Source organism: Physcomitrium patens, chromosome 5, assembly GCF_059467195.1.
Source record: "Physcomitrium patens ecotype Gransden chromosome 5, ASM5946719v1, whole genome shotgun sequence".
Lineage (NCBI taxonomy): Eukaryota > Viridiplantae > Streptophyta > Bryopsida > Funariales > Funariaceae > Physcomitrium > Physcomitrium patens.
The window spans coordinates 1,187,402-1,202,394 of NC_143414.1; the positions used below are offsets into that span (position 1 = coordinate 1,187,402).

The 14,993-nt window shown below is 39.8% G+C and overlaps 1 protein-coding gene across 1 annotated transcript; it reads left to right on the forward strand.

Annotated features, from left to right (window-relative positions):
- The first annotated feature begins 8,748 nt into the window (after positions 1-8,748).
- Positions 8,749-14,695, forward strand: LOC112282508 (protein NRT1/ PTR FAMILY 8.2). Its single transcript, XM_024520149.3, has 5 exons — positions 8,749-11,841; positions 12,085-12,247; positions 12,417-12,634; positions 12,779-13,365; positions 13,481-14,695. Exons 1-5 carry the CDS (start codon positions 11,791-11,793, stop codon positions 14,448-14,450), a joined length of 1,989 nt encoding a protein of 662 aa, XP_024375917.1. The 5' UTR covers positions 8,749-11,790; the 3' UTR covers positions 14,451-14,695.
- The last annotated feature ends 298 nt before the right edge of the window (positions 14,696-14,993 follow it).

A 14,993-nucleotide genomic window follows, 5' to 3' on the forward strand; every position in this document is an offset into this window, starting at 1 on the left:
AACAACCAGCAAATTTGACTCAAGAACCTTTGTTTGTTGACCTACCAAACGAGACATTATGATTGTTACAACCTTCAAGATGATGTAATCGAGATGAAGATCCTCAAGAATGACATGTTCTCCCTCAAATAGATGGCGAGATATAACGTGTTTGATATCACGACCTTGGAAGGGACTCCCAATGTTTGGTGATTTTATTAGAAGTAAGAACAACTCCTGACGGTGTTCCAAATGTTTTATTTGAAAGAAGTTAAAAAGGCTTCAACAACAATAAAATAAGTGGGTGGTCTTCTCGTCCTAGTATGAGACACTATCAATGGTTGAGAGGCCCTATCAATCATCTTTGAAGAGAACAAAGATCAGAGTATGTGGCAAATACAATTTGCCGCATCTTAGACTTCCTTGACATGTGATCACCGCTCCTTGTGGAACTCGTCCCTTGAAGGGGGGATAATATCACGGACATATATTTATTATAATTATTACCTACATGATATGAATAAGTAGAAGTAAGTATACATAAATTAATTTTATAATATCTTATAGAGAAGCTTCCTAAAAGCTTTATAGATGTTGTTTTGACTTTACATGTATTTATACTTGATTGGTAGGTTAGAAACTTGGTCAACAAGTTAACCACATACCACACATGTTGGTAGCTTGCAGAAGAAGCTAACTATGTGGCGCTCACATAGAAAACTTGCCTTGCAAGTTAAGATATATGTTGTCCAAAGTCAACATGTTCTTGGAGGTCTTATAGAACATCGCCACGTAGCTCTTACGTATGTAGTATATATAGAGGCAAGAGTGAAGCCTTATTTACTCTAGTCAAGTCCTTTCTTGCTTTTAGTCTAGTTTCAAGAGTCTCTAGTTTTTTTGTCTTTTGGCAATATCCATTCCAATTTCTTTCTTAATATACATATTTAATTATTTCTATTTTGTCATCTTTCTTTGAGAAAAGTCTCACTTGTTTATTTATTTTTATCAAGTTCTTGTCTTTGATACTAACATCAGAAACAAAGAATAGGAAGGTTGGAATAAGAGACAAGGAATTGGAAATATGGAGATTAAGGATGGAAGATAAAGGATGAAGGATGGAGATATAATGATGGTATTAATAGTGGATTGAATTAATAGAAACTTGGATCACTTCAATATTTCTTAAATTTAATCTTATGTTTTTAAATAATGTGATCAAAAAACTACTTTGTTATTAATTATATATAATTTTAGTTATATGATCTACTTAGATTGATAAATTAAACTTGTTAATTTTTATTATTAGTAGTATTATTATTATTTTATTTTTTTGTGACTCATGACATTGATTCATTTGAGTATTTAGTACAAAAAATATACTTATTGTATTAAAAATCACATGTTTTGTGAGTTAGAATAATAGAATTCTTAAAAAAATAAAGAATAGATTGTTAATAGTAAATATACAACCTAGTGTAGAATTTATTAAGACAAATTTCTAAGATGAAAAAAAAAATCCTTAAATTAGCTCACATTAGACTATAGTCTAATAAGGATAGTTTATTGCCATTTTTTTTAGTAGGATAGAAATTAATGAAGAATCTTTGTAAATTGAGAGAAGGTGAGGAATTAGTAGGGAGAGAAAAGAAAAAGGGAGAAAAAAGAAAAAAAGACAAAAAGAATGTCCTACCTATCCGGAATCCCTGGAAAATGGATGAGATCTCAAAATTTTGGGGAAGAACTGTGGGGGTCTATCGATGTGCCCCCTGGTCTAGATAGTACTCCTTGTAGGCGTAGTTCGGCAGCGGAGGCAATGGCGCTAGAGGTGCGACATTTTGGTGTCGTCGCTGTTCGGGCGTTGACGTGTACTAACTGTGGTCACATTGCGGGGTGAATTGTCGTCACTTTCGCTGTGTTCATTGCCTTCGCCGAACATTGTGGTCATACCTTACCGTTGTTGCCACAGCATGATCTCGTGATTAGAGTGAGCGTATGGACATCGAGCGGTGTTTTGGGCGGCAGCGAGAATGCAAATGAATCCAGGGTCGTTGTTGTTGTCGACAGTGTGGGAGCCTCGTGATTGCTCACCATATCTAGGAGATACATGTGGCGTGTTGGGTGCGCAGCAGATTCTGATTTTTTTGCCTCACATAGGTAGTACTTGAACGCGTGGTGTGGTGCGGTTGCTGGTTCGAAGGCGGAAGTTGGCGACGTTGCTGTTATTTTTTTTTAGATCCAGCCTTGATCTGCGAGCACTCGCCTTCTCGATGTTCATGGCTGATCAGACCGTTCTTTGCACAGCGGCTGTCTGATCCTGTTGCGGTGGTTTGAGCGCGTCTGCGTCTGTGAGTCTGCACTCGTTGGAGTTTGTTGGAGTTGTTAGAGCGATCAGAGCTGCATGGGCAAGGAATTACGTGTGGAACAGAATTGCTGACCAAGTTGCTTCTAGTCTCATCCCACTGAAGGAGGTAACTAGGGGGAGGGAGAAAAAGAGAGCCTTCTGATTTTTCAATGATGAAGTCTGTATTGTGAAAATCTTGAATCTCGTTGCTCTCGAGAAATTTTATGAGTGGAAATTCTTCGACGACAATGGACAAGGAGAGATAATGGGATAGAGCACCAGTTGAACTCTTTGGAGAGAAGTTTCAACGATCTTCTTACATGAAGTTGAAGACCCGGACAGTCTCGGATGTTGTGTCACACCCTTGGTCTTCTGTAGGTGGGAATTATACGGTTGGAGTAAGGAGAAGGTTTCTTCTCAGTGATTACCATTTGATCACTGCAAGAAGCATAGCGCATTTTGGATGGAGGAACATCTGCGATCAAACGTCCATAGCCTCCAGTAGCCTAAAGGCTGAGCAACTTCATACATTATAGTGCCTGAGCAATTGACTCCCTCAGCGAACGCAAAGAAATTAGACGCATCACTTTTAATCTGCGGCCTTGATTCACAAATTATCGCTAGTTAATTTGGAGCCTGACGTATGTGCACTTGTTTGCCACATTTGTGACATATCCATGTGTTGAACATGTGCTGGGTATGAGCTTCAGTACAGTTTTGTGGAGAAAGGAGGTTCCTCGAAAAATTGTAATGAAGGTGCTAGACTGCGTCAATTGCTTTGATTTCTGCGGATACCATATGGTAGCGTAGTGTTATTGCTACAGGTTAGAGTTTGTGAAAGCGAGAATAATAATTTGAAGGGTCATTCCTCTTTGAGAAACCCAACAACTTTGTTCGAGTATGGAACAAGGCCCACCTTGTCTAGTTGCATCACTCCTAGCTACATTCGGGCACTCCGCAGTACTCTCAAATCTGAGGTTCAAGAGCGGAGTGCAAGAAGCTCCAGTAGGGATCAGCGGTCGTTGGTGGAGGAGAAAAATTTAGAGAATCACAGGAGTCACTGCTGCGGAGGTGAGGAAGCTTGTGGCGATAGCTCATCGGAGGCCACACTGTCTTCCTCTTCGTTAGAATTCCGAGGCTCAGTTAGACAGATGAACTAGGATTAGGGTTGAATTAGGTTGGATGAATAACAAAATTTCGATGAATAATTTAAATTGGACGAAAATTGTTTCGATGAATTCTCATACTTTAATAAAATATTATATTTTGGATGAAAACTTATTCAAGGATGAATTTTAGTTGATGAATGAAAATTAATTAATAAAAAAAGAAAAAAGAAAAAAGAAAGAAATAAATAGATAATTTATTTCTTAATGCATGGATATTGGAGTGACTTACTATTGCAAGTGTGAGTTGTGGTGAAGTTTTTTGCTTGACTATTTGGATGATTTAAGAAGAGTAAAGAGTGAATTGATTAGGATTTAAATAAGAGCTATAAAGTATAAAATTTGCATAGTTAATTCACTTATTGTGAACTAGAATAAACTTCCAATTAGTAGAGGTTTATTTTAGCTCACACTTTTATATTGATAGAAAAGTAATTTTAGTTTTTAAAATAGATTTTTTATTATTTAAAGAATCAAGTTCTTTTACAGTTTATTATTATAAGAAAGAAAAGATATAAAGATGGTTGGAAATTATATGGGAAGTAGAACAAATTACATTTATACGAGAAAGTCATATTTAAAGACCAAGAAGATTAGAAAAGGTTGTAACTTGTAAAAAGAATATATAACCTCTCATAAATATAACTCTCTCTCTCTCTCTCTCTCTCTCTCTATATATATATATATATATATATATATATATATAATTTTTTTTTAACTTTAACAATGTATTATGTTATTTTGGTATATATATATATATATATATATATATATATATTGTACGGCTGCAATATTGGCTTGTAAAGAGATTATTAAACATTAAAAAACTTACCTTAGATGTGATATAAATTCCTAACAGTGCAAAGTTTTTTAAACTACTGCTACAAAAACAATGAACTCCAAAAATGATATTACATATGCAATTGAACAATTCTAAAAATATAAACATACAAAAAGTAACATTAAAGGAAAATCAAGTTATTTGTAAAAAAATTTAAGTATTTATATGTTATAATGTTTTCAATTAAATGAATATGACCAACAATACATTTTATAGTAATATATTTATAGCAAAATTTATATATTTTTCCAAACCTATTAATTTAAATATATAATTGGTCTTTCGCTAATTTATAATATATATATATATATATTTGTGATCAATTAATGTAAGCTACAAAGGTTTGTATTGTGGAACATGAGTTGTATATGCAAAATGAAAGAGAAGATGAAATTAAAAAGTCATTATAATTTCACAATGTTTTTTTACAAATAAAGTTATTTAATTTCAATAAGTAGTTAAAATAAAAAGAATGAAATAGATGATAAATAAGAATATGATTTTGTGTTAAGGTATGTTAAAGTTTATATTTATAGGTTTGAAATATATATATATATATATATATATATATATATTGAATTTTATAAGAAATATGTGCTTTGGATTTTTAAATAATTATATTTTTCTATAAACAATAAGAGACCACAACTTTTAATTCTTACAATTAGTTAGGATTTTTTATTTTATTTTATTTTATTTTCTCTGATAAGCTTTATATTTGGAAAAAACAACCAAAAGGTTTCATTGAGAAAAAATAATTTTGAAAGATATTTTTGATTTTGATTTGTGATTTTAATTTTTTTTCTTCTATAAAACATAAATAGTAGTGTACTTCAAAAATTGCATCATAATCACCTCAAGAGATGCTTTTGTCACAAATATCAATTTTTAAAATATAAACTAGTTTAAATATCTATTCGAATTAATGCAATTTAATATTTTTTTAAATTAAAATTTATCATTCTTTATGATCTAGACATGAATTAAAATATTTACAATTATAATTAAGAAAATGATTTGGTATATGGCATGACCTCTTCTCACTTCATGCTTTCTCTAAAAGTGAATGCTTTCAAACTACAACTTTTCTTCACAAAAGAGAAGACCTTCATCATGCTTTTTGACCATTGCATTTTGAAGTAGGCTTCTGGTTACAAAGACCCCTCAAGGTTAAAATGCTTTACTTTACTAATAAGTATAAAGTTTTTAAAAAATAAAAAATAAAAAATCTATTGATTTGAACAATAATGTTCTTTAAACATATGTAAAGACAAGATAATGCCAGAGAGGTACAAAAATTAACAAAAAAACATAGATTGTCAAAAAGAAACATGTGCTGTTAAATATATATCTCAAACTGATTATTAATGTATTTATGCATAAAAACAATCAAATTTATGTATTCAAACACTATTGGTATCAAACAAAGAATATGACATTGTTCTTGTGGGCTAGAGGAATTAAAATGCCACCATAATTTCTGTTGCCTTTTATATTTAAAGAATTATAAAATGTTAGTACATAAACTGCATGCATATATATATATATATATATATATGCACACATTCAAAACACTGCAATAAACTCAAAACATCCTTTGTCACAATCCTCGAACCAAATGTTTTTTTAAATGTAAATTCTGTCCTTAATTTTCATGTGTTTGTGTGTAAGAATTAGTCAAAATAGATTTAAAATCTATTTTCAGATGTTATCGTGAAAACTGACTCTGAGAATATAGATTAATTTTAGAAGATATGAAGTTAACTTAATGCAATATTTTCTAACTTCATTAATTAACGACATTTAACTTCATTTAATCAGTTAATCTCAAATAAGGTGATTACCTTGTAAGAAACTCTAAATTTTCAAATTCGTATAGTTTTGATTTAAGACTGAAATGATTTCATGGCCATTTTCTCAGTGTTTTTTTAAAAAAAGAAAAGAAATTCATCTGTTGATAAACTCACAACATTTATATATATAAATATATATATATATATATATATATATATTAATGTTACGTGGATTTTTTTACATATGTTTTGTTGACAAGCCATTACCACTTCTTGAATTCAAAAAAAGGTAAAAATTAGGAAATTTTATTGTTAAATTTGCATTAGAATTAAATTACTCCTATTTTTACAATAAACTGAAATTATTTGATTGTGATAAAGGAAGATTTATGGTCTATAAATGAAGTGTACCTTGCACGATATCCAACACGGTCTTAGACTATCACGGTTTTAACGCACCGTGGACGGCTCTGGAGGGTTCCGAGAAGCGACCCCTATCACCAGCCAGTGTTGTTGCTCTGTTTCTCCGGCAAGTGTGAATGGGTCGCATTCATTTACGCAGCTTCTTCTTCCTCTCCTCCGCTACAAAGGACTTCACTCTGCGATGCGCAACACAACAGTGTCAACACGTCGACTCCGATCTCATGAATGAAGCCTACCTCATCTTATTTTGCTAATTCCTCTCGGTGGGTTCATGTGCGGGGAGCGGTCAATTGTTTTGTTCTGTTTAGGGGATGGTGGATCGCGCACTTCACCCATCTGCACTGGAACAAGCGGTGGTGAAGGAGTGGATCATGATACTAATTTCGCGTGTAAGAAGTTTTGGGGTCCGTGGAGGAGTTTTCTGGAGCGGATTTCCGATGTTCCGTGCCCTGATGACGTGAAGAATGTATTGTAGTTTGATATGATTGCAGCTGCGCGGTTGCTGAGAAGTTGGGCAAGGTTTTGGTGAACATCAAGTACAGCGGGGGAGTGGAGGCTGTGATTTGGAAGACGATCGAAAAAGTAGAGGAGGATTGATTGCGTCATCGGAGAAATTGGGTCATTTTTATGAGTTGAGAATGATGTTCAATGTGGCTGGCCTATTGGAGGTGGTGGGATGGGCGCTGGATGTGTTTCAAGTCTTGGGACGTAATCCAGAATTTTTTGAACGTAGTGAGGTCGTGGATCTGCTCTGCTGCGTTCCTTATCAGCTTTTGGCTAGAGCGTTCACGTCATTACTGGGTTCTTTGAGATTCAGGCTGGCTACCCACGTCGAATGATTGGTGGATGGCCCTTTCACTTCCATTAGGGTTTAGGGTTGCTGTAGCCCATCAAATTCCTACCCTTTCACTGAAGCCATCAATTGTCCTCACAGAACGGCGAGTTCACCTTATTTTATCTTCATATTCTTGATTTGTTGACACTATCGAAGCCACTGAGCAAGACAATTGTAAGTACAGATTGTGATAATCATATCGTTTCTTTTTGACTTCGTGTACCGATATTGTATTGCACATAGGTCTTTCCAATAGACGAAGGTTTCTGAACACACGTCTGATTGCATTTTGTAATTACAATGCCGTAAAACACCCTGCGATCCGAGAGTTTTTAAGTTGTCCACATAGACGTAGTGGAGATGGGACGTGCTGGCAATACATATAGCAGTGAAAGAGGAAGGACTGGCTCATTTTACGATGGTTATTGTGAGGCATCCCTCATATGTCGAGGCACAGATCACACAGGGCTCAGTCCTCGGTATGACGTTTACGTATTTATGATTCAGGAAAGTCTCTGACTTCCAAGAGGTATGGTTCATTTCAAGGTCCGAAAGGATTTGTATAGATGGCTAATATCTTGGGGAGGACAAGGGCATCACGATTATTTGGTATAATTGCCTTGTGAGGAAGGACATATCAGTGGTGCTGCTAGCGGAACAACATGGGTGGTTGTAAAGAAAGTGAATACATGAATCATGAATGGGTTTACATGAGGCACCCATTACCCGACCTATATTATAGATGTAGTGTAAGTTCAATTCGGGTGGTTTCCAAGATGCGAACATGAAACCTCACAACAATGCTTTGCCAAGTTTCTTCTACCAATTGGAGACTTATTTATGTTAGAGATATCTTTGTGATGAGGCAGTTGCTGACATCATTTTTATGTTTTGTCATTCCGTGTGACGAAGCTTGGTAAGTTTATCGGTGCTTTGAACTTGCTTTTTTCACTTTCAGCGTTCCTGTGATGAATTTAGAGCAGGTTCAGCTTCTTTGGCACATGCAGTATTGAGGAAGGAGCCGGCTGTTTCGTACTTTTCTTCACAGGTTGATGAAAAAATTGGTTTTTGCAGATTCATGATAATGCACGATAAGCTCGTATTGTTAGCATGGCAAGGAGCGGTACATATACTTGAAGCATATATCTTGGTGTCAATGCCTCTATATGGCTTCTCCTGGAAAAAAGTACCAAGTATACCTTAATCTAAGACAACCAGGTTACTTTATGGAGAGTTACAATGTACTGTGGACTGTATCAAAGAAGCGACCTCCAATATTGCTACCAGAACTAGAAAATCCAATTGGTAAGTGTGCCGCTGATTAAGTGTCTGGAGACGCACATGTTGACGACAAAACTTGTGTATTGTTTTTCGGAAGACTGTTCGCAGTCCAGCGATGTTTAAGCAAAATATTGCATACATCCTTTAAATCAAGAATGACGAATTTATTTATCAGAGTTTTTTGAAGTTCCTGCTCCTCGTAAATACTCTTGAGGGACATGACTTCCCACAAACTCTTTTGCATTTATTTGACGTCTTCCAAAACAACTGTGCTGGAACTTAACCGCAAAGTTTCAGAGGTTTCGGCTGAATCATCTCTTTATGAAGCAAGGAAGATCTGGACATTGATAGATTATAATATCATCAGTTCAGATTTGAAAATGGCGTATTGTATCTCCCAACCCTGGACTTCCGGTTCTGGTGGACCTCAAGGTCCGATAAACCTTCTCTTTGTTTGCGTTCGTATTCTTTCTGCTCTACCGACTGTTATTGATCAAAGTCTTAGCGCCTGAATGGGGTTGCCTATGTATACATTTAGTGGTCGTCCCCTACATTGATCACAAGCTTGTGTGTTGCAGCTATCCATCAATTAGGTGCAGTTTATGGAAATTTGCGTGAGTGATTTGTGACTATGTCACAATCCATTTCTTCTATGCTATTGACTCCCACTATCCACGGTGGTCGGATGCTGTATGTTTTCCATCCAAAACCTTGAAGGAGAGGTGGTTAAAATTGACGGGGACCTCTCACAATGGTCCTTTATTGACTCAAGGATATTTTGCAAACCTCTTGAGAATGCTTTGTCTTATGATCGATTACTCTTTGGAAGCGAAACGAAGGTTATAAGTGGAGTTGAAATCACCTGACTGTCTTCATGTGATGATCATGCATTTGTAACTACACTAGAATGCTTCATTATAGTGCATTTGTGTGCGCGCGCTCACTTCAGGTTATGAGGTTTATGTGTAGTATAGGCTGGTCAAGCACTGAGGTATCATCCATAGGACACCTCTTTAGACCTCACTCAACAAATGCGTTACTTCAACCCCGTGCAATTCCAGTTACCGAGAATCTTGAGAACCTCCTTAGCCTACACTACTTACAATTCAGTGCAGGTACCATATATTCGTAACTACTGCTGTGCGCCATAGTGATCAGAGGAGTATCAATTCAGCAACAGGCTTGAAGTTTTATGTTTTGAAAGAGTTCTAAGAAACTAGCATCCATGATCATTTGTTTAATTAGAATCTTGCATGGAACTTTTGAACATGGACAGACGGGGCCTGCGTACTGTCAGTCCCTACAGCCAGTAGCTTTTGGCGTTGCAACACTCTCTTGCTTTTCAGCTGAAATTCACCCTTGATCTCAAGGTTTCTATATGTTGCAACAATATACTGTCATGTTAATTTGTAATGGCGCTGCTTGGACGCCCATGTTTGCCGAATTCGTACTGATACAGTGCACCGTTCACTCACTGGCCCCTGGTAATAACGGTACGCTTTGACACTGCGAGCAGTTTCACTTGCCCGAATCAAATATGTCAGTTAATGCCGCTTCAGCCTCAATCCTTTGAGGAAAGGAGGGCAAAACCCTGTGTACAGCAATAACGAGGCGGCGAGTTAGTTGATATGGCAGACTGTAAAGATTGGCAATTGCCCTTTTGAAATATGAATCTCATTATTTGAGGGGTTGGTACAGTCCAGCACGCGGCCGTGCCTTGACTGAGCATGGGACTTTTGGACTCCTTCTGGAAGTTACAAATAGGCCATTGTAGGCTGTGCATGGCCCTCTAGGGATCGTAATTCCTCTTGAAGTATACGCATATGTCCTCTGATCCAAATCACTGTCAGATTCAAGTGGTCGAGCACGAGTACAGATCCCTTCAGTACAAGAATTCTAGTCCAGATAGTCAAAGGTCTTCATGAAGATCGTAAATGAGCAGTCAATAGTAGAATCAGAGAGCCTGCCTACAGTATTCTCGACTGCTACATACACTCGTGAGAATACTTTATTTTATTCTCGTCATCTCTGTTCAACTACACTTCTTAAATGACTTGGTTTAACGATTTCGAGCTGTACAAGCGTGTCATGAGTGGTAACAATGGATGTCATGTAGCAACTAAGTACCGCCTGCACTTGATGCTGCCATTGGAGTAAGGGCAGGGTGTGTCAATATCGACCCAAGCATACACGAAGACTTCGAATAGTTTTGAGGTTGACATGTACCGATGGTTACCTTGAAAAAGGTCTGTGCGTGACGATCGATCGGAGTCGCACTGCAGTATGAAACTAGCACGTTATTGCAGAATCACAACTCGGTCAACTTGTTTTACTTTCATGAATGTATCGCTGTTGGCCAATTCACTCCTCTACTAGTCAGCAAGATCAAAATCTAGTGCATGGCTAAGAGCTCAAGTGCACACTGAGGAATTCAAACATTCCTTGATGCAAGTATTTTTTTCTGCAGCATTGTACAAGGGGAGGTTATAAACATGCGGGAATTGGGTGTTAAGGTGGATGTCAGAAACTGCCTTGCCGAGAAGGAACCGGCTAAAGCTCTCGATGTTCATGGAAAGGACTCGCATTAATATTTTTGTGGGTGAATTCATGGAGGGGGGCGGGCAGGTCAGGAATTTCTCGATCTGCACAAGCGAGAAGAACCTTCCTCAGTCCTTTTAGCTGCAACAGATCTGATGACATGCAGTGTGCAGGCTAACAAGCAGCGGAGAAGATCAGTGGAAGTGCTTCCAGGGGTTGGGGGCGATTCCTCAAAAGCAGCATTGGGATTGAGTGATCGCAGTACTGCGTAGCGAGGGGATGGTGGTTGGGCGAAGGCCATCTCGTACACATGGCTATGGTTTCTAGGAATTGCACTTCTAGGCACCTTGCCGCTCTGTAAACGCTGCAGGTGTTGACGACGTACCGCCAGAACCTCTCCCCAACTTGGCTCGCTATCCAGCGAGCAACTGCGGCATTAAAACACTATTTATGCCATCCCGGTGGTGTTTCTATCACCTGGTAAGGCAGATCAATGTTGCTAGGAGAATGCTGAGCGGCTCTGCTGCGATCTGCGGCGCGATACAGTGACCTTCGAGTTTTTGCTGCATTGGTGTGTTAGTTGGGGGAATATCATGGCATCCATGTGCCCGTCTGCGGAATGGATACCCCATAGCTCTGGACAGGTGATTGCATTCTTTTCTTCCTGCTGTAGGCTTATGCATGATGTGTCAAGGTAATGCTTGCGTGAACACATTCTCTCGACATTTGAGAGTCTTGAGCTCAGAGCGACTCTGCACTTTGTCCGGGGATTGGTGTAGAGTTGAACTATTCTTTGCATTATTTTTTCTTTCCTTCTCTTCCTTCAACGGCATTAAACATTGTTTTTGAGCAGTATTCTATTTTTTGGTCTTCTTCCTGTGGAGCAGGTGCAGCGACTGCCAAGTCACGAAGCAGAGAGGTTTGTGGAGCCAAGCAAGCTCTCCACCGCAACCACCTACATTGCCACAGCAGATGGCTCCTTGGATTTTAGAGGAAGACCCGCCAGCAGGGTCACAACAGGAGGATGGAAGACCTCTCCGGCTCTGTTCGGTGAGTTCACGTGACTACACTGACATGACTGGTCACGCAAATGCAAATTCGGCTTCATGGTTGCCATCGCGCGGTGTCGCACATTGAACTCTGTTTTGGAGAATGTTGATGATGATGCAATCGTTTCATCTCACTCCGCATCGTCGTCGATGAATGGATGATCATGCAGGAGCTGCAATGTTTGAGGCGGTAGTGAACTTGAGCATCGCATTCAACTTGAACCTATACTTGTTGGGTCCTATGCATCTGCACCCAATCCATGCCGCCACAGCGTTGTCCAACTACTGGGGCGCTTCGTATCTTACGTCGCTGCTCGGCGGTTTTATGTCCAGTGCATTCCTCGGAAATTACTGGACCATCATCGTCGCCATGCTCATCGAGCTTGTGGTATGCACTCCCGAAAATCAACTCTCTATTACATTTGCTTCAACTCTCAGTTCCTGGAACCAACAATGCTGCGGTGCAGAAATCCCTCTTGTTGACAGGACCTGCGTGCGTGCATGCACACGCCATTTCAATTACTATGTGCAGGGAGTTGCATTGTTAATCATATCATCTGCAATCGCACCGCTCATGCCCGAATGCGTCAAGAACAAGCTCAGTCGGGGACCATGCTTGCCCGCAAATGCAACCCAGTATGGAGTGTGTATGTTCTCTGTGTACCTGATTGCAGTGGGTGCGGGCTGCATCCGGCCATGTCTGTCAGCCTTCGGAGGAGATCAATTCGACCAGGAAGATGCGGCGGAGAGAGAAAAGACGCCGAGATTCTTTAACTGGCTGGTAGTGTCGATGACTTGCGGCGGAGTCCTCGCAACAACCCTCGTAGTGCACCTCGGAGAGAATGTGTCGTGGACGTGGTCCTTCATTTCGATCGGCTTGGCCATGATGATGGCCACATTGTTCTTTCTAGCGGGCACTGGTCGGTACCGACACCAGAAAGCAGCAGGAAGTCCATTGACGCGCATCTTCCAAGTGTTTGTAGCGGCCTTTAGGAACGGGAGAGTCACATTGCCGACAGATGCCTCCGAGTTGCACGAAATCAATGACGCGGAGTCAATGTTGCCAGAGGTGCAAGATGGCAAACCCTACTACTTGCTGCGCCACACAAAGGGCATGCGGTATGATTCACTATTTGATCACTGACCCCCTCATCGTCTTCATCTTCATCACAACTCGCTTGAATGTTGATCTTACAAATCGAATATCCTGACATCCCATATATTTTTTCTGAAGGTTTTTCGACAGAGCTGCTGTTGCGGATGCCTCTGGCGCCAATCTCGCAGCTAAAGCAAGTCCATGGCGACTCTGCACCGTGACCCAGGTGGAGGAAGTGAAGGGCCTCCTCCGTTGCATGCCTGTGGCAATGGGTCCCATGCTGCTGTACATGGTGCTAGCACAGGTTCAAACGTGGACGACGCAACAAGGGTACTCCATGGACAGACGCATTGGAACGCACTATCTCATTCCCCCTGCTACGCTAACCGCCATCGCCATTGGCGTCGTGATCTTGGAGATCGTAGCTTACGATTACCTCCTTGTGGGTGTGCTGCGCCGCTACACAGGGTGTCCGCAAGGGTTGTCTCACTGCCAGCGCATTGGAGTTGGCCTTGCGATGTCAGTCGTGGGACTCGCGTACGCCGCGCTGCTGGAATCCATCCGTCTCGACGTCGCAAGGTCGCACTATCTCGTAAACCACGACTCTTCCTCAGCTGCCATCGTCCCCTTGAGCGTCTTCTGGCAGCTACCCATCTTGGTGATCATGGGCACCGCCATCTTCTTCGCCCACGCGGGGCTGTTCGAGTTTTTCTACTACGAGTCACCCGTCCGCATGCGCAGCCTGGGCACCGCCCTCTCCATGCTCCCTATCGCCGGCGGGCTCTTCCAGAACGGCGGCTTCATGGTGGGTGTCAACGCCCTCACGAAGAAGCTCGCAGGCAAAGGCTGGCTCGAATCCTCCAACCTCAACCTCAACCATCTCAATTACTTCTACTTGCTCATGGCTGCCATGAGCCTCGTCAACTTCGTCATTCACTTGATCACCACTCACTTCTACCAACACAAACAGTACATCAACATCGCCACCATCCACACAAAGTTGTCGCAGCATCGCGTGAGCCAGGATCCCTCGCAAACACACGCAAACCCCTCGCAATCTTCTTCGTTGCCAGCCGAAGTCAGGTTGCAAGCATCGTTGCAGCTCTGAAATTCATGCTTCAACCAATTGTGACACACGATTTTTTGAGAGTTTTTGCGGAGATCTATCTGTGCTGCTTAATTCGCTGCCTCAGCTCTTCAGAACCAACGCCGCTCTTTCCCATGCCCACCCATTTGATGTGCACTGCAGCCCGGGGCTTACGCTTGTTTGTCTGTATATACCTTCAACCGAACCTTCCACAGCAATAAAAAAAATTTAATATTAATAAAAGAGAGTAAATTTCCCATCTCAAATCATTTCTGCTCTTCACACATTCTCTTCACGAGTGATACTTTTAAGAATCACTGCAAAAGGATTCCTCAGATTTGCTTGTCAAGTTGAATTGTCAGACTTTCTGGCATATTATGCTCGTCTCAGAGTGAGCCAGATTCTTTTGGTTAAACATTTTAAACTCATCTTTGATGATTGAAAAAGCTTACATCTTTGATTCATTTTTATATAGTTTTTTGTTCAAACTTGACATTATTGTCAATTGAATTGGTAAGTTTTACATTTTTGACTCATCTTATTATACATATATCTTCTAGATTG

Coding starts and splice junctions, on each gene's coding strand:
- LOC112282508 (XM_024520149.3), top strand. CDS start 11,791: ATGGCATCCATGTGCCCGTCTGCGGAATGGATACCCCATAGCTCTGGA. Junction 11,842..12,084: donor TACCCCATAGCTCTGGACAG/GTGATTGCATTC, acceptor CCTGTGGAGCAG/GTGCAGCGACTGCCAAGTCA. Junction 13,366..13,480: donor CGCCACACAAAGGGCATGCG/GTATGATTCACT, acceptor TTTTTTCTGAAG/GTTTTTCGACAGAGCTGCTG.